At 36.7% G+C, this 23505-nt stretch overlaps 1 protein-coding gene across 5 annotated transcripts in view; it reads right to left on the reverse strand.

Moving 5' to 3' along the window:
- The window catches only part of NOL4 (nucleolar protein 4), a 295984-nt gene that overhangs the window by 60907 nt on the left and 211572 nt on the right, over positions 1–23505 (reverse strand). For all 5 annotated transcript variants that reach the window (XM_037032650.1, XM_037032640.1, XM_037032677.1 and 2 more), the window contains one exon: positions 16093–16206. In XM_037032650.1, the coding sequence (XP_036888545.1) occupies positions 16093–16206 (114 nt within the window). The remainder of the gene's footprint in view (positions 1–16092; positions 16207–23505) is intronic.

Here is a 23505-nt window from a genome sequence, read left to right on the forward strand (position 1 = left end):
TAAAAAAAAAAAAAAAAAAAAAAAAAAAAAAACAAAATATTACTATTCTGATTATATTTCTATTTTTCCTTTCTCAGAAGCATTATATATATATATATATATATATATATATATATATATTTCATCAGCTAAAAAAAAAAGAAAAAAAGTGCAATTTTTTCCTTTTCTTTTACAGGTAAAAATTCATATTGAGAAACAAAGGAATACAAAATACACCCTCATGGATGTGGGTGTACTAATATTTTATAATCCTTACCTGATGCTTATTTCATGATTCTATAAAGTGTAGAAAATATTTAGATCTTATTTAAGGTCATGATTTAGAATATAGAGGTTCTCTGTTGATCATACATAGTATTAAGATTCTATTTTTTGTTTCAGGTAAAATAATTCAAGATTATCATCCAACTTACTTATCATTGGAATAGAAATTATTTTTGCTAAAAATTATAGGTTATCAGCAGTTTATCTGAATGCTTAGATTATGCATGCATTAATAATTATAACTGTTCATAAAATGATTATATAACAGTATATAATTTAATGTTGCTAATAAAACTTAAGTTTTGGGAGGATATGTCCACATTAGCATCAAATTTAGCCTGCTAAACCAAAAGTAATATTTTAGAACACCAGTGAGTACTCCAGCAAAAATCCCAAAGCTTTCTGTTTTGAACATATTGACAGATGCTCTCTAGTTTATGTGGACATAATGTATTTACACATCTGCACATCTTTTTATACATAACTTTAAATAGCTATCCTTTGTGTATAAGACACAGACATTGTAGGAACATGCATATATTTGTGAATAAGAGTAAATATGGACAAGTAATTTATTTGCTGAGTACAGAGACAGCATATACAACAACAACGACAGAAAAAGCCAACACCTAGTTTACAGCATTTCAACCTTTCTCTTGTCAGTAACACTAAAATATCTTCTCCCCAAGGAACAATACCCTAGAAACACAGTATCTACTTATGGTCAATGGCCCTGCAAATCATGCAAAAGCACATAGTTGTCATTGCCTCTAAACATGGACTTCTGATGGAATGAGTACTTAAAAATTAGATAAGCACTGAATAAAGGAGAAAGATGGCCACCAGTAAGTACCAATATACATACTTGTATATTCATGTTCCAATGTGTTGCATAGAGGGCAGTTCTTCCTCCATAGCTTGCAGTAACACTTATAACAAGCTGCTCTCTTCAGCCTGCTGCTATGACAACTCTCTAGGGGCAAAAGTCAGGTCAGCTCCCAGCATCTGTGTGTGGCTATAATTGCTTTGTCAGAAACCTAATAGCTGCTGCCTTTTTCGCAATGAACAGTGAAAAGCAACAGTGTTCAAAGAACAAAATGTCGAGAAATTCTTTGTCCCCTCCCCAACCTACACCCTTGGTTTTTATCACATTGTATTTGTGATTTCCTCTATTTGATGCTAAAATTGTGTTTACTAGGCTGTCAGACAACATTTCAAATTGCTCTATTTAGACACATCTTAACCATTCTCTGGAAGCATTTCTATTGTGTTAGCAGGCATCTCATTAAAAGGCTCTTTCTTTCCCTAAAATGGAACTTTTTGCGATGCCATATGAAACCACATATGGCTATTTTACTGAGTAGTTACCCCAATCCTAGTATATAACTAGGTATCTCTTGGGGTTCAAAGAAATGAAAAGCTGAAGCTGTTTGACCCCTACAGAGTGCTACAAAACTGTAGACTCAAGATTCTAAAAGACACCTGGAGGCCAATACAATAGTAGGTGGGATTTACAAGAAGTCCTAAAATACGTTGTAGGTGTTGCTACATAGAGCATGAGGAAAGGGACTTGGTTTTGTAGGCTGAGATTTGACACAGGGAGCACTTACTAAAGCAGGTATGGCTTGAGGTGGGTGTACAAATAAACACAGAAGTAGGACTGGTGCCCACAAAAAGCTTGGGCAAGGCCATACTGGTAGAAAGAGTTAGGGTGCTTTTAGAGGATTAAGAATCCTATATTTACATCCCTCTAACCCCCCAAATTGTCATGATACAGAAAGAAAACAGAAGCAACAATGAAGAACACATTTCTTCTTTGTATAATTTTTCATTATAAATAATAATAGTAATGGCATATCCTCATTGAGTTTAGGGGAAAGGATTACATGAAAACATTTATGTGAAGTCACCATTAAAGTATAAGACAATACAGACATTTTGATATAATTATATATTCATGTTTCCCATATGTGTCCTGATTTATTTCCCAAATATAGTTGAGTTGATACTTTGAATGGTGAAGAAGTTAAAATTTAAAGCTGAATCAGGACATTTGAAATGGTTTCAACAAATTTTGTTCTTAGAATATAAATGATGAAATAAATGGTAACTCAAGAAATCAATTTAAAGTAAAAAAGTACAGAAAATATGCTATAATTTTTAGAACTACAGAAAATATTCTGTACTTTTAAAAGACTACCTCAAGTACAGGATCCTACTTAAAGAATTTTTTTTAAAAACTGCATGGATATCTGGAAAGTCCCCCAGAAAGAAACTTTTTCCTCACACATACGAAGACATGCAGAGTTTGACAGCTCCATTGGGTTTCTCCAACTTGCTTCATAGGCTATAACAATAAGTGATAGAAAAATGCAATTGGATTAATGTGACCTTCTGAGTTCCACATTCAAAGTAGCACCCAAATTCTTCTTGCACATTATGAAGGTACGATAGCATTAAGATTTGAAATTTATGAAGCATTCTGAGTTTCATTGCTCAGGACATTAACCTGACATCAAAAGGGAAACTAAATTCTTTGTACTATACTGGTCTTTTTTCCTCTTTTTAAGGAGGATGTCTATTTCTAGTGAAACATGGAAAAATCACAGAATAAACAAAGAAGGAAAGAAGGAAGGAAGGAAAATAACCTTTTCTAGGCCTGTTTCTTATATAAAATACATTTACTGAATTAAGTGGTGTGTCAGGTTCCCTGTAGCTCCAGTTTTTTAAAAATGAGTCTAACAGGTCCCATAGTAAACATGTTAATCATTTGAAAAAGAGGCTCTTCTATTGAAAAGCTGTGAACTAACAATCCCCAACTATAGCGACTTTGAGTAGATGTCCACGTATATGTACTTCATGTAAGACACCCCACTGCTGCTGATTCTCCATCCTGTTTCCCAAAGGCCTGAATCAAAGGCTGCTATCTTCCCCTAACTCCTTCAGCCCCCACACCTGAAAGCAGTCATACAGCAAAGATGAAGAAATAACCAACAGGAAAGATCCTGGTAAAGGGAAAAGCTCTAACTGCTGTTTTTCACGGCAATCACGACGCCTCCGGGACTGAGATAGCTTTTCACTTACATCTACCTATTTTATTACCTAAGTTTACAGTCTGACCTCTTTGTACTTTTTCTCTCTGCCTTTCTTCTGGAACCACAACTTAAATCTCAGATTTTCTGGAGGATTTGGGAACAGGAGGCTAATCACAAGACCGAGGGATGAAAAAAGTGTTCCTGCCAGGTGCTGGAAGTGCCTCGAGTGTCCTTGAGCATCAGGGCCAGAACTAGCACCCCCCCCCAAAAAAAATGAAACAAAACAAACAAACTCCAAAACTATGGAACATTACTACATAAGTGATTTAATGGGAAATTGGATCTTAATGTAGGAATCTCACTGGACTTTCAATGTAATTGTGTAATTTAAACTTCTTTTTTTGGTCCTGCTTGCATTCAAAGTAAAACATGAAAAGGGACTTGTAAATAAGTGTGGCTTGGTGTTTGATCTAAGCAGCAGTTTTGTCTTGATGAAGAGTGCAGGTAAAGACTCTTATTAAATAGCTTTGCATAAACTCCTAAAACAGTGAGATATAAGGCATTATATCTCATTATATCTCCTAAAACAGTTGGATATAAGGCATTCCTCCTTATATCCAACTAGCAGGATGTAAATAAAAACAAACGCAGCTTGTCTTTTAAACATCCAGAAACCACTGGGTTGAAGCAAAAGAAAATTTAAGAAAATATATTGTGGACAAAGCCAAGAACATTGAGCTTCTTTGTGAAGGGGAGAAACAGGAGATTGAACCATTTCAGCAAAATTAATTAGAAAAGATCAACATTGCTGGCAAGTGTATCAGAAAGTCAGACTCCCTTCAACATTACATAAAAGAGGTAAATTACCAAGAAAACAAATTGCCCTGCCTCTGGGACTTTCTCTAGCGCACACTCCAAAGACCACCTGTTCTGAAATACCTATGTCTATAGCTAAAGCATGTCAGCGCTTCACAGGACTGAGTGAGGATTAATAGAGAAATCCATCATTAAAATTTATGAGCAGAAACCTTTTGTCATGCAAGGAGGGTGCACTGATATTTTGGAAAGATTTCCACTAAAAGTAAAATCATTTTAAAAGAAGGCTAATCCTCAGCTACCTGGAAAACCCAGCTCCACTGAGACCCTGCTTTCCCAAAGCCCTCAGTAACAGAGAACAACAGTGTGTTTCTGGAGGCCACAGGTCTCATGGTCCCTGAGACATGCATCATGTCGAGCACCATAAATCTCTTTAGGAAGCATAGTTCCATTTGTCAAGCTATTATATTACCTAATTTTATCATAAATTTGTGACTCTGGCTACATTTCCCCAATATACACAAAATTGTTTTTTCCAGAGTAACTAATGGGTTTTAAAGTGGCTAGATTAAGGAGGAAAGACAGAACAAGGAATGAACAAATTATGAGAAAATAAATTACAAAAATGAATCTATTGGCATAAACCAAATATGTCAGATTCTTCATTTATTGGTGAAGCCTAAAAATAATTGGTTGTGAAATAAATGATATTAACAAAAATGCTGTCTGCACAGACAGCCGAGTAAACCATATGTTCCCCTGACTTTGGCACTGAGATGTGTATCAACACATACATGTTGAATTTCTCTGTCTGAATTCAAACCACCCACTCATATCCTGACATTTATCCACTTGAAATTAGTAACACCCTAAACTAAAGATGTACCTAAGGCTAAAAAAATTATTTATATACAAATGTAGGAGAATTCTCAATGACACCAGGACATCAAATAATAAAGTAGAATGAGTAACAGAAAGGGGGAAAAAAGATACATGGCACCCCAAAGAAATAGCTTCTCAGCTTCAGAGTCCCCGTCCACAAAAGAGGGAAACCACTGGACGATCTACTGGAGTCAGTACTACAAGGGACCAATAAAATGATGCTGTGTGCATCCCTGCTTAGATATAGAATGATATATTAATAAGGAAAATATTTACATTAAGAAGCAACCTTACTCTCAATTTAAGAAAAAATATAAAAATCCATTGTTCGATGAAAACTATTATGTGTTTTGAGACACCAAGAAAAGATAGAAAAAGGTATTTAAGATAGGAAGAATAGTGGTCTTTTATACAGTTACACAAGCCAAAGTTATAAGAAAATATTAAACTTTTCATTCTTCATTCACTGAGCTAGTGCTATGTCACAGGAAGAGTAGGTATTCCCCAAATCACTCATTTTTTAACTTAGAAGTCTCCTGTAACCATATGGTTATTTTATAGCAGATGAATCTTCATAATTACTTATGGCATATGCTCAAATTGAATATTGTCACATTTAAATAGCAAATTGGAAACAACAGCTAGTAGAGCAAGTAATTCCTTGCTAAACCAGGACCTCACCTTTGCCCTTGGTTTCATGGTTCTGAAGCTTCCTAAAAATCGGACATGTCACCTTCCTTCCCAATCCTTACCGGCATGCACTTCAAATCACTTAACAGGGCTTATCAAACTCCCTGCACCATGTAGTTTAAATCTTCACGTCCAGTCCCCTCTCCTTTCATTTCTTTCCAAGAATCCCAAGCTTCTCTCGCAGGAGGTTGCTGGTGTTAACACTTAAGAACTTTCCACATTGCCCTGGACAACATGGCTCAGTTGGTAAGAGTGTTGTCTCCTAGGCCCAAGGATCACGGGTTCAATTCATAGTCAGGGCACATACCCCAGTCTCTCCCTTCCTCTTTTTTTTTCCTTTTTTTAAAAATATATTTTATTGATTATACCATTACAGTTGTTCTATTCCCCCCTTCATTCCCCTCTACCCGCACACTCCCTCCCCCACCCTTCTCCCCCCCTTAGTTTATAACCACGAGTCTCAAGTTCTTTAGATTCTATATTTCCCCCACTATTCTCACCCTCCCCCCTATCTATTTTCTACCTATCATCTATGCTATTTTCTGTCCCTTCTCCCCCCTTCTCCTCCTCCCACCCCCCTGTTTCTAACCCTCCACGTGTTCTTCATTTCTATGGTTCCACTCCTGATCTAGCTGTCCTCTTGTTCTGCTTTTGTTTTAGGTGTGGTTGTTAATAACTGTGTGTTTGCTGTCCTTTCACTGTTCATATTTTTCATCTTCTTTTTCTTATATAAGTCCCTTTAGCATTTCATATAATAAGGGCTTGGTGATGATGAACTCCTTGAACTTGACCTTATCTGAGAAGCACTTTATCTGTCCTTCCATTCTAAATGAAAGTTTTGCTGGATAAAGCAATCTTGGCTGTAGGTCTTTGGATTTCATGACTTGGAATACTTCTTTCCAGCCCCTTCTTGCCTGTAAGGTCTCTTTTGAGAAATCCGCTGACAGTCTGATGGGTACTCCTTTGTAGGTGACTGTCCCCTTATCCCTTGCTGCTTCTAGGATTCTCTCCTTCATTTTGGTCTTGGCTAATGTAATTATGATGTGCCTTGGTGTGTTCCTTCTTGGGTCCAACTTCTTTGGCACTCTCTGAGCTTCCTGGATTTCCTGGAAGTCTATTTCCTTTGCCAGACTGGGGAAGTTCTCCTTTATTATTTGTTCAAATACGTTTTCCACTCGTGGCTGTTTCTTTCCCCCTTCTGGTACCCCTATAATCCGGATGTTGGAACGTTTAAAGATGTCCTGGAGGTTCCTAAGCCTCTCCTCATTTTTTTGAATTCTCATTTCTTCATTCCTTTCTGGTGGGATGTTTTGTTCTTCCTTCTGGTCCATTCCATTGATTTGAGTCCCAGTTTCCTTTCCATCACTATTGGTTTCCTGTGCATCTCCCTTCATTTCAATTAGTTTATCCTTCATATGTTTCTCTAATTTGTGACTGTACTCTACCAATTCTGTGAGCATCCTGATAAATAGTGTTTTAAATTTGGCTTCTGAGAGCCTGGCAATCTGTTGGTCGCTTAGAGTTATTGGTTCTGGGACTTTGAGTTCTTCTTGAGCCATCCTTTGGGCTATTTGTGCCTGTTAAGTAGCAGGAACGGAGCCCTAGGTTTTCACCAGAGCAGGGCAGCTCAGTCGCTGGGTTGTGACGTCGTATGTGGAGGTGGGGTCAAAGAGGGACAATGGCTTCTCTCCGGGGCCCGCTGCCGCCTCGACCCCCACCAGCACCGCAGCCACCACCGTCACCAGGGCCACATGCCCCGCTCCTCGGCACGCGGGTGTGCCACCGCTGTCAGCCCTCCACCACTGGGTTTGCCCCCTGGGGCCTGTGTGGTCCGTCTCACTGCGCGAGAGTGTGCGACCTTGGTCAGTCTGTTCCGCACCCCGACTAGTTCTGGGCTGCCTGCGCTCCTAGGTCTGTCCTGCCCAACCCAGCTCCACTGCTGGCTCCACCTCTTACCGTCCTCGTTGAACGGTTCGTAGCTGTCGGACTTCCATATAATTCGGTTTTCTGGCCTCTGGGTGTGTGGTAGTTCACCAAAACTTTTGTTGTATCCAAACTTGGTTGTGGGAGAAGGCACAGTGTTTCCACCTATGCCTCTATCTTGGCGGAAGTCTCCCTTCCTCTTTCTCTGAAAGCAATCAAAAACTGTCCTTGGGTGAAGACTTTAAATAAATAAGTAAATAAATAAGAACCATTCATCTTTCAGGCTTTGAAATGCTCCATGTGTCTGGAATATCATCCTCTACCTTTTTTTTTAAATCTCTCAAGATCCCATTTTTCAAAGTTTGGCTGAAATAGTGCCTCCTCTGGGAAGGCCTCCTGGGATCGCAGGAAGGAATTAGGAGCACTCTCCATTGGCTCTCCCAACAATCTTATCTCACTCTTATTCAGAAAACATAGTATCTACGAAGCACTAAGTGAATCCAAGTGAATCAGTACCTGCTACATCCCCAGTAAAGGTTCTTCTACCCGTGTTTTCCGGTCTCTGTACTGCTCAAAATACCTGCCACATAATGAATATTTACCAAATAAACCACTTTAGAGCTTATTTAGAACTAATTTCCTCCTGTTAATTTTTCCTCTTACTCCTTTGTGGTGTAGATAGAAGGAACTACCTAGAGCAGTTCAAAAATCTTGGAAAAAAATTAAAACTTGTCCCTTTTAAAAGTTCAAGTCCAGACACATTATTAAGCTAAATGCTGAATGTATACAAATTTATGAGGGCATACATTTGCTCACAATATAGCAACAGAATTCAAGTAAAATAGTCCTTGCTATAGAGCAAATAAATATTCCAGTAAAAGTATTTTAACCATGTTTGTCAAACATATGAAACATATACAATGAACTCAAATTTTAAAATTAGAATGGTGAATATGCCTTACAATAATCAATAAGTTATATTTTATATATCTGTAAAATATTTGACTTTGGTATATATCATTTGATTTTGGTATATATTTTTACTTCTTCTTACTTTTTATGTTTATAAGATTTCTATGTTTCTAAAAATATAATGTAACGTGTAATATTTCCATTTTTTATTATTTAAAAGTATGAGTATAACCACTACCAGTGTCCATTATGGTCTCACAGATATGGTGGTAGTTTTGCAATAGTGAGAAAATTTGTAATCAAATCTCTCTGGATAGTTTTACTACTTTGTCCACCTCTTGGTGCTCATGAATTCATGGTTCAACATCTGCTTGTACTATTTCCCATACAGAAAAATAAAACCCCTGTTCCTTTAAAATGTGATGACTTGCTTAAACATTTCTAGGCGTTTCAGTGCCCACTCGTCACGGCAACAGAAGAGTGTTGATCCACCCCCTCCCATGGTTGTCAGGGTATATTTCTGAGTGATTTAAAATGATAAAAACATGAATTTTTAAAGATTATAGAGCCTTATTTTTGTGGCATTCTATTGGGAGCAAAGTAGTACATATTGTGGCATCCTTGTTGTAAATATCTAACAAGGAAATTTAATTGATGGTGATTTTCAAATTATAAAGAGTATGAATGTAATCTCAGAAGATACTGAAAACAGCTGAAAAAGAACAAAGTATGATATTGTACTTCAAAAATAGTACTGCAATTAGAAATCAGATGTGGCTTAATTTTTTAGCTGGAGGCATAATTGATATGGCCTTTGACACTTAATTGCCTCATCACTGCAAAGAAATAAATTTAAACCAAAGGGCCTGCTGAAGCTATTTTTATTTTATGCCGTGCAGTTTTTACATCGAAGCTCCAGAAAACCTAATAAAAAGTAAAAGGAAGCAGGAACTCATGGAAAGAAAATTCATTTGATATGATGAGTTGCTAGACCTACAGAAAATTGGTGTGTTTAGAGGCTCCAGATCAGTCTCTTCAAACAGGAGGAAGGGACTGACTTAAGAGTTCACTCTCAAGGAACTGATCTGAGAATTCGTAGTTCTCATTTCTGCATCCAAATCCTAGAGCAGTCTGTCTACAGGCGTGCTGTTCAAGGACTGTTGCCACTGCTAGGGGACACCTGGAAAATATACAGCAGATGACACAGCACAAAGGGGGTGGGGAGCTCCCCTACTAGAAGCTCTGACATGCTTCAGACTCCCCACTGACAAAGCGTCTCTGTTTCCACGGGAACTTTAAAAAGACCTGCTGAATATTTTTACAGCTGAAAACCTATATAAAGTCATCTGAGTCTAAAAGTTAACTTCATTTTAGGCACAGTCATAAAGTTTTTATGCATGCTTTAAAATTTATATTGCATTATATCAGGAATACACTACCATGCAAACCAAGGGAATATTGCACTATGTTCTGTATGGAACTTTACTGACAGTTTTTTCACCATTTGGAAAATTTGTGTCACTGAATGCTGTGGGTTGCCACAACACACGCACACAGACACACACACACACACACACACCAGACAACAGATGGAGCTGTTGCTTCCTCACTGATTTAAATGGACACCATGTCTTCTAGTGATGTGGTACCCCACATTTCTGCACCACAGCACAGGGTATTTCATTATATATTACTCTCCCTGAATGTACTGTTTATATTAAAATCAGGACATTATATACATAGTAAAGTTGTGAGCATAGATAATTTCAATGAACTATAAATTATATTTTAGGATCTGAAACTGGGCATTTCAAGGTGCTTATTGTAAGAAGACATGCTGTTCTAGAGGATTAGGAACTACTGATTAAGAATAAAAGATTCTCAGAAGTTAAAACAAGCTTTTAATGAGCATATGCTTATAAAAACAGCTAAAATCTTTATGTTTGTAAGAATAAGGGAAAAATTAAGGGCACAGGCCTTCTATATATTAAGAGCTTTACAAATGTACTGTTTTTTGACCCAATTCTCACAGTTTACCCTTAAGAAATAATTGGCATTCTTTCCACATGCAAATTATGCAAAAAAGTCAATACTACATGATGAAGGATTAAGTGGCTTTAAAAATAATCGATAAGATTACATACAGCAAATACTCATAACATTAAGCTAAATGGAAGGAAACAGTGTGTTACTAATCTGTTTTTTTTTAAAGCAGGAATTTTGGCATAGAAAAAGTAGAAAAACTATGCTATAAAATCAGGGATGGAACTACTAGTAAATTGTATTCCTTATTTGTACATTCATTTCCCAAATTATCCAAAATAAACCTGTCTGAAAAGATTTTTAAAAATGCAATAATAAACAATTTTTAAAAGTATAAGGATTAGGTCACAGTGGGAGCCCACCCTGAGCAGCGCTGTGACCCAAGAGCTCCCAGCCTCGGCCTCCCCATTTGGTTAAAAGTCATGCCAATTACACCAAACGGGCTTGTAAAACACCTCGCACAGTGCTACTCCAGAAATGTCTCTGCTATTGCTGTTGCTCTTAGTATTACTATTAGTGAGCAAAATAAAGCCTAGTCCAATTAGATCACTTGGGAAGTACATTCTATCTCCAACAGTTTAAAATTAAACATGTTACAAAGGAAATACAATATATTCCAAGAATCACCATAGACAGTACTTTGTTTTTCTTATACAGTATATATTTTCTTTTTGGATAAAAGGGCTACCCTGAAACACACGTTGAAAGACTCGAAGAGATTTTTCTCCAAAATACTGCACGTACGAAAGGAAAACAAGTAGGTGTGGAAGAAAAACTGAGGATAACTGAGAGCAGAGGCTTGGCATGTGGCTGCAAGACCAGAGGAATAGGTTCAAGTTCAATCTCAGTTACTATGACATCGTTTGAATGTCAGGGTGAAAAGTCTGTATGAAAACTGACATTCCACTTAGAGGGCTATATTTTAAAATTGGTACCTACTATTATGTTGTTTTTAGTAACACGCCCACCCCTCAGTATCCTAACACAACAAAGGAGAAGTCACGAAGAGACCCTGAATTCAGGGTCGCCTTGAATTCAGCCCCACTACTGAAAACGGAGGAGCAGGAACCACGGGCTGACTGAAGATTTTCAGATCCCAGGCCCACGGTTTCACGCTGGTTTACTAGCCGTGATTTTGTTTGGTAACTTAGGGACCCATCAGTTTTCAGTATTTTTTTCCTGCTTCCTCACCTTTTATTATGTCACAAGCAACTAACGTGCCATTTCCTTCCCCTCACCTGGTGTTCTTTTTAATAGAGTCAAAGTGTCACATCACACCCTACCATTGATTTTCCATCTGTCCTGTCATCACAGTGTCACCCTGCACTTGGGCTATGCTGTCCTTCACGATGGCTATATTTGCTGCATTGCTGCTGGGGAACCTCTCGTCCATTGGTTTAACGTGACCTGGTCTATAGAACTACACCCTGATTTGACCGAAAGCACCAAATGGAGAAGAGACACCAAAGAAAGCTTCTCATTATCCATAAACTTCAGCGAGCCCAGGATACAATATATTTCATCTCTCAAAAACAGCAAACAGATGAGTAAATCACCAGCAGGTAGCTGGTTGTTGTCTCTCTCACTTTCTGCCTCTATTTAGATAGATTGTAAACAAGAACATTAAGATACCTTTGTTTTTAAGGAAATAGTGATGAAAGAATGTCTAAATAATAAAGGCAAAAAAAAAGGCAATCTTTTAAATTGAACTATGTCACAGAATTATAAAAGTGAAGCCTGACATTGTCCATCTTTTTGAATTGTCAGAGTGTGGAAGGATATCCTAGATAACATAAAAATCCTAGATTTCCATGTTAACAGGAAAGCAATGCTAAATATATTCTATAACACATTGCAGACTGACCCCGGGTCTGTGAAACCTGAGTCCTGATGAAGCCAGGGTGCCTGTCCTTGCCACCAGCTTGCTTCAGGGCTGAGGCTGCATAACAGCAAGCTTCCTCCAGACTCTGGTGCAAGGTGGACTTAGGTCATAAGGCATTTAACATGTCCAAAACACCTTCCATTTTCATAGCTAGGAGAGCATTATAAATTGCAATGAATTCACCAAGCTTCTTTAACGCAGAAGGGCATACCCATTAATAGCCCTAGATGTGGCTCATCATGGGCAGCAAGCAGTACGATGTGTCACTTAACAGAATCCAGGTTTTAACTGTCCAGTTTTTGAACTTCCATACCTACAAAAAGGCAGGGGCCCAGGGAAGAATCTCTGAGTCACTGGCAAATTCTACGAATTATGAGTCAGGTTAAGAATATTCACAGCAAAAGATGATCTCATTGCCAACACCCAAAAGAACTCTGCCTATCTCTACTTGGGCAAAAGGAGGGCTTAGATCCAATGAGGACAGGGTGCCCCCCATCTGCATGCTGTGGTGGGGAGGGCAAAATCACTTGGTAGAAGCCTTTGTGTGGCATGCCAAGTCAAATTTATAAAATTCCTAGTAGAAATAAGGAGGTTAGAAATTTTAAAATATCTTTAATATGGTTTAAAAATAATCCGCCCCCCATTAAACCAGTGTTCACAGTGCACGACCCAGCCCCTGGGAAGCACTTTGGGAAGTTTGTAACCTCTTTCCAGCTCACACTGAGACAAAACCATAATTTTTCAAATACCTTTGCTTCTGGAGAAATTTGGTTGGCTCATTATGAAAGAGAGCAAAAATCTTTGTGAATAAAGCAGTTAGTTTTCCAATAGAAAACCATACTGTCAGAAACTCTGAGGAGAAGCACAAAGGAGATGAGTGTGAAGACGTTGTCCCTGAACATGGGCTTCCCCTCGGTGAACATAAATGAAGAGGTATGGGACTGCAGAGAGATGGCAAGCACCAGCCTCACATAAGAGAACTGACACCCTGACTCACTCATGCAGCTGAGCAGATTTGTATAAATCACCCCACTTCTCTTAGCCTCAGTTTCCTCAGATGTAAACAAGAATAAGAAGGCCAGCTCTTACGGGGTTGTGAAAAATACTCAATGAAAGAAATGTTGCAAAGTGCTTATGAGGTTTCCAATAAATCATAGGATTTTTGGTTGTTTTTTCCCTATCTCTCATGAGTTCCAAAGCCCACTAAACCCTTTTAGGGCCTGGAAAGAACATTGCTATGAGGAAGGGGGGCAATATTGGACATCCCACATTCTGGGAGACAAAGCCCTGCAATAAATGACCATTGTGTGTGAAGACACAGAAAAAGAAATGGTTAACATGGTGAGTAGGGTCCAGGACCATTGATCCCCACCCATTCTTATCCTAAGACAGTAGTGAGAAGTCACACCCCTCCTCATCATTGCTAGCAATTTTTCTTCAATGGGTTGAAGCTCTAGGAAGCAAATGTGAGCTCAATTCAAAGACCATCATACTGACTATAGCTGTCCGGCAAGTGGACACATGTTTCAGTAAATACCGGATCTTCAGTACTGGAGGTGGGATTTCCCTGCTGCTTGAGGCATTCAAGAAAATGATGTATCTATCCCTAACAATATATAAAATTACTAAATGCGCTGTGCTTTCGCATGCAGTGCCTTATTAAATCTTCTAGATATCTAAACCTATGAATTTGATATTTGTAGCCCCATTTTACAGATTAGGCCAACAGTGGTTAAGTAACTGACTGCATACCGATGGAAGACCAGCTTTGGGGGATATTGCAGAGTCACATCATAAGTTAGTATGTAACGTGCATCAACCATAACAACTCTATGTGACTGAAGCTAGGCAGGAATATTCTAGAGTGTAGATTGGATAGATACATGGCAAGATGACCACCAGGAGGGCCCGCTCAATCTCTAAATCCTGCCATTCCAATGTCTAGAATTATGATCTCTCAGATTTAGTCCGAGTTTAAAACTCTCATGTAAGAAATAGTACTATTAACGCTTTTTAAAAAAGTTTTACTTGTGTCGATGCAACAGAAATGCGACAGCATCAGTTAAAATCTTCTTTTCTAGGCTGAATTTACTGATGCTTCCTATATGCCAGGCAAAATGCTAAGTGCGTAACATAAATCTGTCACTTGGAGCTCTCGCAGCCACCCTATAGGATTCGTACCCTTAGCCTTGTTATCTTCCCTACGAAGAAACTGAGCCAGAGAGAACTGAAACAGTGTCCTGAAGCTCACGTGATTAGGAGTAGAGCTAAGAATCAAAACCACGTGTATTTAACTCCACAGTGTGCAGTCTCAATCACTATGCTAAGTGGTAGGGTGGGCAAAAGTAGGTCACAGTTGTTTGTATAAAATAATACAATAATTAGTAAATAATAATACAAGAATAAACTCTGGCTTTTGCAAACTCACACTGTAAAACTATTTTTGCCTCCCCCTGTATAGTGCTCTAACTCATTTTCAGTAAAATAAATTTTAGAGTTTAATAATGATAAAAATCTCAACTGCAGACACAAATATATGAATAAATACTGTTGGCAAAGAATTAACAAATTCCAAACCAGCTTTTTCATACACATTTTATCTGAGACTAATACTATTTTCTATTTAACTAAAAGCTTCATCTTTTGCATTAAAATTACCACATGCCATATTAATAATAAACACATAAGATTTTAAAATAATGCAATTCTGGAAAAAACTTTTCAATATTCTAAACCTGGACCAGAAAATTATTTTTACTATATTTCTATTTTCTTTGAAGCTTACTGGCTCACAGGACACACAAAATTGGATTAACCCTTTCTTTTCTCACCCCAGTCTCAATTAGAGATAGTAAATACTAGGATCATCTGTTGTGAAAAATAATTTAACAGTCAGATTGCATACTTTATATGTAACATTTAAATTATGTAATAAAATAGGTCTTTATGAATAATTAAGAGGGCTAGAGAGAAAAAGAAAACCAGACATGGGAAGGGGAGAGGGAGCAAGTGTAGATAAACCAAGGTCAATGAAAAATGAACAAATAATACATCCACACCACATGGATCTTAGAAAAGAGACACAGAAAGTTGATACTTAATGGGTATATAGTAAATGATTCATTAATGAAGAACAAAGTCCAGGATATAAATTTCACTATTTTATATCCCTATCTTATGGATTTCTTATCTTTCAAATTAAGTTGTGCCTTTCCCATTCCGAGCACAACCTACTGCCACTTAGCAGTCAGACCACAGGGAATTAAAGAGCAGTTGATGTCCATTAAAAATGAACACAATCAGGTCAGTATCATAACTAATCAGGTCAATTTACAAAACTATAAGTGATCATTTAGAACCTCCTCTTTGGATAATCAGCCTTCAAATAGGATGCTAAACAGAATTATAACTCCCAAACTTCACAACGGTCCTCTTTTTGCCACTGGACATTTTCGTTCTTGTTAGATCTCCACTGACCTCATGAACATGCATTTTCACGTTTAAGTTCTTGAATTTAAATTCTTATCATAAAGACACAAAAACTTCAAAATCCAGTAAACCACTTTTGCTCCTCTACATAAACCAGACTAAATTAACGACATTTACTACAGCTGGTGTACACCAGACCACAAGACTCCTCGGTACCTGTTGTCTATCCAGACGCATCCTCTTGGCGGCATTTCTACTCTCACTCTCACAGGCTGAAGCCAAGATACTCTCTGCAACTGCTGAAGTAAGGTGGGAAGGAATGGGTCGAGACTAGAAAAAAAGAGAGAGAGAGAAGACATGAAAAAATTATTAACAGTATCATTCACAGGCCAATGCTCTTCTCAGAAGAGCTCACAGGATGTGCAGGAATATCCATTTATTTCAACTCAACTCATTTCAATAAGAGGAGGAAATGGAAATTGCAAAGATGAAAAATGAAAGCTAGTTAGAGGTTAAAGCTCTAGTTGCTACACAGATCCATCATTCATTCCCCAACTCCATTGTCACGAGTATTCAGTCTGGGCCGTTAAGCTGGAGTTTGAACAGGCAGCGAAAAAACTGCTGACCAGATTTTGCTCATAAAAGAAGTTATTTAGTCCTCTTATAACATATGACAAAACAAAACAAAAACAAGTGACAGGGCTGAAACAGAGTTGGAAAAACTTGACAGACACTCAGACCATGTCAAACAATATTAATATGAAATATTATGAAGATTTACAGTCTAAGTTGTGACAATTGATATGACAAAATCCTCCAAGGTACTTCAGTTTAAATGCAAGCTAAAAAGTCAGAAATAGAACAATACTGATATAACAAAAACATTTATGTTTTAGACATGAGATGTGTGTACCTACATGCTTTATTTATGAGTTAATATTAATAGCGTATGTTAAAAATCCATCTTGTATGTAGCCCACATGGAAATTAACTAACCCCTCCAACTAAGCTCATAACTATAAATTGTTCTCAACTCTCCATATCGTTTGTGGTAATCTGAAAGATTTCTATTCTCTTTTCTCATGGTTACATAAAAAAAATCATCTAACTGAAAGATGAAGTACTTAATGATATTGAACAGTTTATCATTTTTTATTGTTATCCTATTGCAGGTGACTTCCTTTTCCCTCTTTACCCTCCTCCACCTATCCCCCTCCACTGCCACAGTCAAGTCCCACACCATTGTTCATGTCCATGGGTCATTCATACATGTTCTCTGTCTAGTCCCTTCCTCTTCTTTCCATGATTGTCCCCCTCCCACCTTCTCTCTCATTACTTCCTGTCTGCTCCATGTTCCATGACTCTGGTTCTATTTTGTACATTAGTTTATTTTGTTCATTAGATTCCACTGACAGGTGAGATCATATGGTATTTGTCTTTCACTGCCTGGCTTATTTCACTTAGCATAATATTCTCTAGTTCTGTCCACACTGTCACAAAAGGTAAGAGTTCCTTCTTTCTTTTTGCTGCATAGTTTTCCATTATGTCAATGTACCACAGTTTTTTTATCCACTAATTTACTGATGGGTACTTAGGCTATATCCAGCACTTGGCTATTGTAAATAGCACCACTATGAACATTAGGGTGTTTAAGTTCTCCTGAATTGTTTTTTAGGATCCTTAGGTATATTCCCAGCAGCAGAATCACTGGGTCGATAGGTAGTTCCATTTTTAGTTTAAGAAAATTCCATACTGTTTTTCTACAGTGGCCACACCAGTCTGCATTCCCACCAACAGTGCAGTAGGGTTCCCTTTGCTCTTCATCCTTGCTAGCACTTGTTGTTTAATTTATTAATGATGGCCATTCTGACAGGTGTGAAGTGATATCTCACTGTGGTTTTAATTTGCCTCACTCTGATGGCTGGTGATGTTGAGCATCTTTTCAAGTGTCTATAGGCCCTCTATAAGTCCTCCTTGGAGAAGTGTCTATTTAGATCTTTTGCCTATTTTTTAATTGTCTTCCTGGTGTTGAGTCATATGAGTTCTTCACATATTTTGGAGATCTAACTCTCATCTGAGGTATCATTGGAAAATAAGTTCTCTCATACAGTTGGTTGCTTTTTCATTTTGATGATGGTTTCTTTAGCTGTGAAAACACTTTTTAGTTTGATGTAGTCCCACTTGTTTAATTTTTCATTTATTTCCCTTGCCCTAGGAGATATATTGGCAAATATTGCTATGTGGGATATCTAAAATTTTACTGCCTATGTTTTCTGTAGGACTTTTATGGTGTCATGACTTATATTTAAGTCTTTTATCCATTTTGAATTTATTCTGGTACATGGTATAAGTTGGTGGCCTAGTTTAAATTTTTTGCATGTACCAGTCCAGTTCTCCCAATACCATTTATTAAAGAGGTTATTCTTACTCCATTGTATGTTCATGCCCCCTTTGTAAAATATTAATTGACCATAGAGACTGGGTTTATTTCTGGATTCTCTATTCTGTTCCATTGATCTATGTGTCTGTTCTTATGCCAGTACCAGACTGTTTTGCCTTGTAGTATAGTTTGATAACGGGTATTGTGATCCCTCTTACTTTGTTTTTCTTTCTTAAGAATGCTGAGGCTATTCAGAGTCTTTTGGGGTTCCATATAAATTTTTAAAATATTTTTTCTAGTTCTATGAAGCATGCCATTGGTATATTAATAGGAATTGCATTGAATCTACAGCTTGCTTTGGGTAGTATGGACACTTTAATGATGTTAATTCTTCCAACCCATGAACATGGTATATGCTTCCATTTATTTGTATCCTCCTTAATTTCTTTTCAGTGTTCTATAGTTTTCCAAATATGAGTATTTTACCTCATTGGTTAAATTTATTCCTAGGTACTTTATTTTTCTGTTGCTGTAGTAAGTGGGATTTATTTTCTAGCTTTTCTGATATTTCATTGTTGGTGTACAAAAATGCCATTGATTTCTAAATATTAACTGTATCTGCTATTTTGCCAAATTCACTTATTATGTCAAGTAGTTTTTTGATGAAGACATAGGGTTTTTTATGTACACTACCATGTCATCTGGGAATAATGACAGTTTTACTTCCTCCTTTCCAATGTGGACGGCATTTATTTCTTTTTCTTGCCTGATCACTGTGGCTAGAACTTCTAGGGCTATGTTGAATAAGAGTGGTGAGAACGGACACTCTTATCTTGCTCCTGATGTTTACGGGAAAACTTTTAGCTTTTGACCATTGAGTATAATGTTACCTGTAGGTTTCTCGTATGTGGCTTTGCTGAGTGTTTTTATCATAAATGGGTGCTAGGTTTTATTAAATGCTTTTTCAGATTCTATTGATATGATTATGTGGCTTTTGCCCTTCATTTTGCTTATGTAGTATATTACATTTATTGATTTACAAACATTGTACTATCCTTGCATCCCTGGGATGAATCCCACTTGATCATGATGTACTATCTTTTTAATGTATTTTTGAATCCAGATTGCCAGTATTTTGTTGAGGATTTTAGCATCTACGTTCATCAGAGATATTGGCCTGTAGTTTTCTTTCTTTGTTGTGTCCTCACCTTGTTTTGGAATTAGAATGATACTGGCCTCATGAAAATGAGTTTGGGAGTTTTCCTTCTTCTTGAACTTTTTGGAACAGTTTGAGAAGGAAAGGAGTAAGTTTTTCCATAAATGTTTGGTAAAATTCACCTGTGAAGGCATCTGGCCCAGGGCTTTTGTGTACTGGCAGTTTTGGGATTATTTCTTCAATTTCACTATTTGTCATCAGTCTATTCACACATTCTGCTTCTTCTTGATCTAGTTTTGGCAGGTTGTATGTTTTTAGAAATTTGTTCATTTCACCAAGGGTGTTCAATTTCTTGACATATAATTGTTCATAGTAATTTCTTACAATTCTTTGTATTTCTGTGATATCGGTTGTAACTTCTCTTTCATTTCTGATTTTATTTATATGGGTCTTCTCTCTTTTTTCTTTGATGAATTTAGTTAAAGTGTGTCAAATTTTGTTTATCTTTTCAAAGAAAACAGTCCTGAATTTATTGATCCTTGAACAATTTTTCTAATGAAGATAAGCAAATGAACGGTAAGAAATAACATGAAAGTTATACTAGATGAGACAGCAAAATATAAAATTATAAAATAAAAGTTCCTTTGGGAACCCAGCAGACACATTGGTGTGCTACGTTATGGTCTTCAAAGTCTCAATCTGAAATATGTAGAGATGCCATTTATTAGAAGCCTCTGAACTAACAGAGACCTGCCTCCTTTTTTGGTAAATGAATGAATATGAGAATAGCTTTACAGTACTTGATTCATTTTGCTAACTCTGGCTTATAAAATGTAGCAAATTGAACCATGGCTTTTATGTCTCAAACAGTATTCTAGAATGGCTGGATCCAGGCCTCAGTGGTTTCATAGATACTCCTCATGGGAACCTGTCTAGTTTAGAAAGAGACCAGGAACTACCTAGCTATGGAACCAGGTAGTGGTTTCCATAGCTGCCTCAGTGCACTTCTTCCTGCTTCCACCCCAAAGTAACCTCTGTAGACGATAGATGGGAAAGGAACAGGGTACAGTTTCCACCAGCTAACTCTGTGAGATGTCTGAAATGATAGCTGGACAACTCTGACAATAAAGCACTAGAATATTTTGAACGCCATTTTTACAAAAGAAAAGAGGGGCCCTGAGATGGAAGGGAAAATGCAGCAGCAGAAATTTTGAAAAAGAAATTAGAAAGCTAGGGCTGTGTGCTAGAAAGAGAGGAGGGTCAAGTGAGGTCAACCTAAAACAACTGCCATAAATATGTAAACATAATTTTAAAATTCATATTTTTCCTTGATCCCATTCTGTGTTTTGATGAGTGTGGATAAGATACTTTAGCCTAGAATAAGAAATATATTAATCTAGAAAACCAGTGTCTCATTTAAAGATGGCCACAGCGAGGCTCAAAATTAGAATCTAAGCCACATAGGATTTAGGTACTAATGTCCTTTCCAATTGAATTATATTTTGAGGCAAAGGTATTATGGGAACACTGGAATGAGAAGATTCCATTATAGGGGGAAAATCTGTATTTTTCTACTGTAGCTACTAGCATTGTTCAGATAGAAAATGTGTTCACACCTTTATAAACTATTATATTAGATCCTTCATCTGGTTCTAGGGACTGAATTAAGAGAATCTGAATAAAACAATTCTTGATAGCTACATGAAATTCAGAGAGATGTACTTCTGTTCTTTATTAACTTTATTTTTCTCTATTAGGTACCTATTCAAAATTTGGAATAATTTTGGAAGTATACACATAAGTATATAATATGAACATTTTTAGACTGATTGAGTAATAAACATAAAAATTCCTTAACAGTATAAAAATTGAATAGACAAGACAAAATAGCCCTTCAATTAAAATCAGTAGCAATTCTTTTCAAATTCTGCTTTTTTAAAAAGTAAAATGGAAAATAACTTTTACTAGAATAGTACAAGTTGTTATACATGATAATTTATATAATTTTCCTTTCAGAGAAAATCACAGAGTTGGGGCTTTCCCAGATATATTCAATTGGTCTCCTTGAAAGCTAGAATAAGTGGAGCCAGATATTTTTAAAGGTCACTGAATAACCCAATAGTTCAAGATTTTACAAAAATCAATTCAAGATAAAGCAATCATGTATGGTTTCCTGTTAAATAGGAAAAAAAGTGAAAGCAAAGATATATGATTAGTAATTGCCAGTAGTTAAATAGTATCATTTTGAAAATACAGTTGTTCTGGGTTTATTATAGGATTATAATCTAGTTACTGCAAAGGGCTGTAGAAAAATAATTAAGGTGGTAGGCGGAAATGGGAGGGAGGTGTGGAGCCCTGTGGGGGGGGGGGCAGGGCAGGGAATATAAAACAGAAAACTGTACTTGAATAAGAATAAAATAAAATTGAATAAATAAATAAATAAGTTTAAAGAAATTTATACCCTGATAGATTAAGTAATTTGCCAAAGGATAAATTGAACTAAATATTGAAGCCAGGTTTCATGCCTCCCAATTCTCAACAGTCTCATTCTCTTTACATAATTTGTCATTAATAATATAAACTATTTTAGAGAAAGATCCTGACAAACTACTATGCTCAGCTAATATGTAAGCCAACAATGATAGCCCTTTGCGTGTAAATATTACAACCACAAGAACTGATTCAAGCTCATTAAAGAGCAGGGGAAAATGAATTAATAAAACCTGAATTACTTTTTAAAGAATATATGTGTATTTTTGAAAGAATCTATTATAACTCATATATATAATAAAATATGTTCTTCCAAGTAGGAAACCAGTAATTTAATTTTAAAATTAATAACTCATTGTGTGCTTAGGATGTGCAGGCATTAATACAAAAAGCTTAGATTCATTACTAATTCAGTCTTCCAAACAACCCTTGAGAAAAGTACTTATATGTTATTCCTATTTTAGGAATAAATTGAAGTTATGAGAGGTTGTAACTTACTGGAGATCACACACCCATGTATGTGGAAACACCTGGGTTGATAGCTAAATCTGATGATAAGTTGGGAATATTCAATAGTAAGTAATTGCACATTCTTAATTTACAAATAGGGCCTCAGTGAGCTTAAACAAAGCTAGAGCTCTTACATACTATGTGTTCCTGCAGAGGAATCCATTTAGAGCAAAATCCACTTCACATTTAAGCAAAGAATATATTAGGATCTCTCTAAAATCCCTCTCGTAAGGTGACTGAAATCCTAATTTAGAGGACTTATTCTAAAAATCTTTGCTTTTAGGTCTTCCTGGTGGATAATTAGCCAAGTGTGTTAAGGGCTGTAGTCACAGATTCCACCAGAGACGAGGGCTGGAGATTTCCTCTCACAGCAGTAAGGGTGGCCGTGTAACACAAAAGCTCCATGCAATAACTTGAGAAAAATATTTTGACAAAAAATTCAATGCAAAGAATTCAAAAGATAATTTATGAAAACAATACTTCTGGTTGAATATAGCTCAGAAAAATATGCTATTTTTAATATGTAATATTTTAATATACATATTGGACAAAGTAATCATTCCAAATGTCTATAATCTTACATTCTACATGATTTACATCTAGATTGAGAAGATTTTATACCTATTTCTTTCCCAGGACATAATACAGCGCTAACCACCCCTCACTAATTATCTCTTCTTAATTAACTGTCATTCTCAACTGGGATGAGCTGATCTTTCCCCAGCACTATCCTTATCATAATAATTATCTATGCCCAAATCAGTGGTGGCTGTTACATTAAACAGATGGCTAAACTGTCACATGGAGCTTTTGGAGTTCAAAAAAATCACATTTTAATTGGGGACTTCAGATGTGATTGCTGTTGGCACAATGTAAATGTGTTTCCTTACATGTGCATGTAAAACGTATCACCACACCAACAAACTATTTCAATTTTTTATCTTAAAAGTACAAACAAAGCAATATTTGAGTCCTCTGAACTTCTGTATATGCCAGGTGCTTTAGGATTTTCAAAATTACAAAAATGCACAAATAAAAACCATAGGATTCTATTCAAGGGTTAGTGTACAATGATTTCTACACTCTAGTGTTT

Source organism: Sturnira hondurensis, unplaced genomic scaffold (assembly GCF_014824575.4).
Source record: "Sturnira hondurensis isolate 20B ecotype Veracruz unplaced genomic scaffold, ASM1482457v3 Scaffold0001872, whole genome shotgun sequence".
NCBI classification, from domain to species: domain Eukaryota; kingdom Metazoa; phylum Chordata; class Mammalia; order Chiroptera; family Phyllostomidae; genus Sturnira; species Sturnira hondurensis.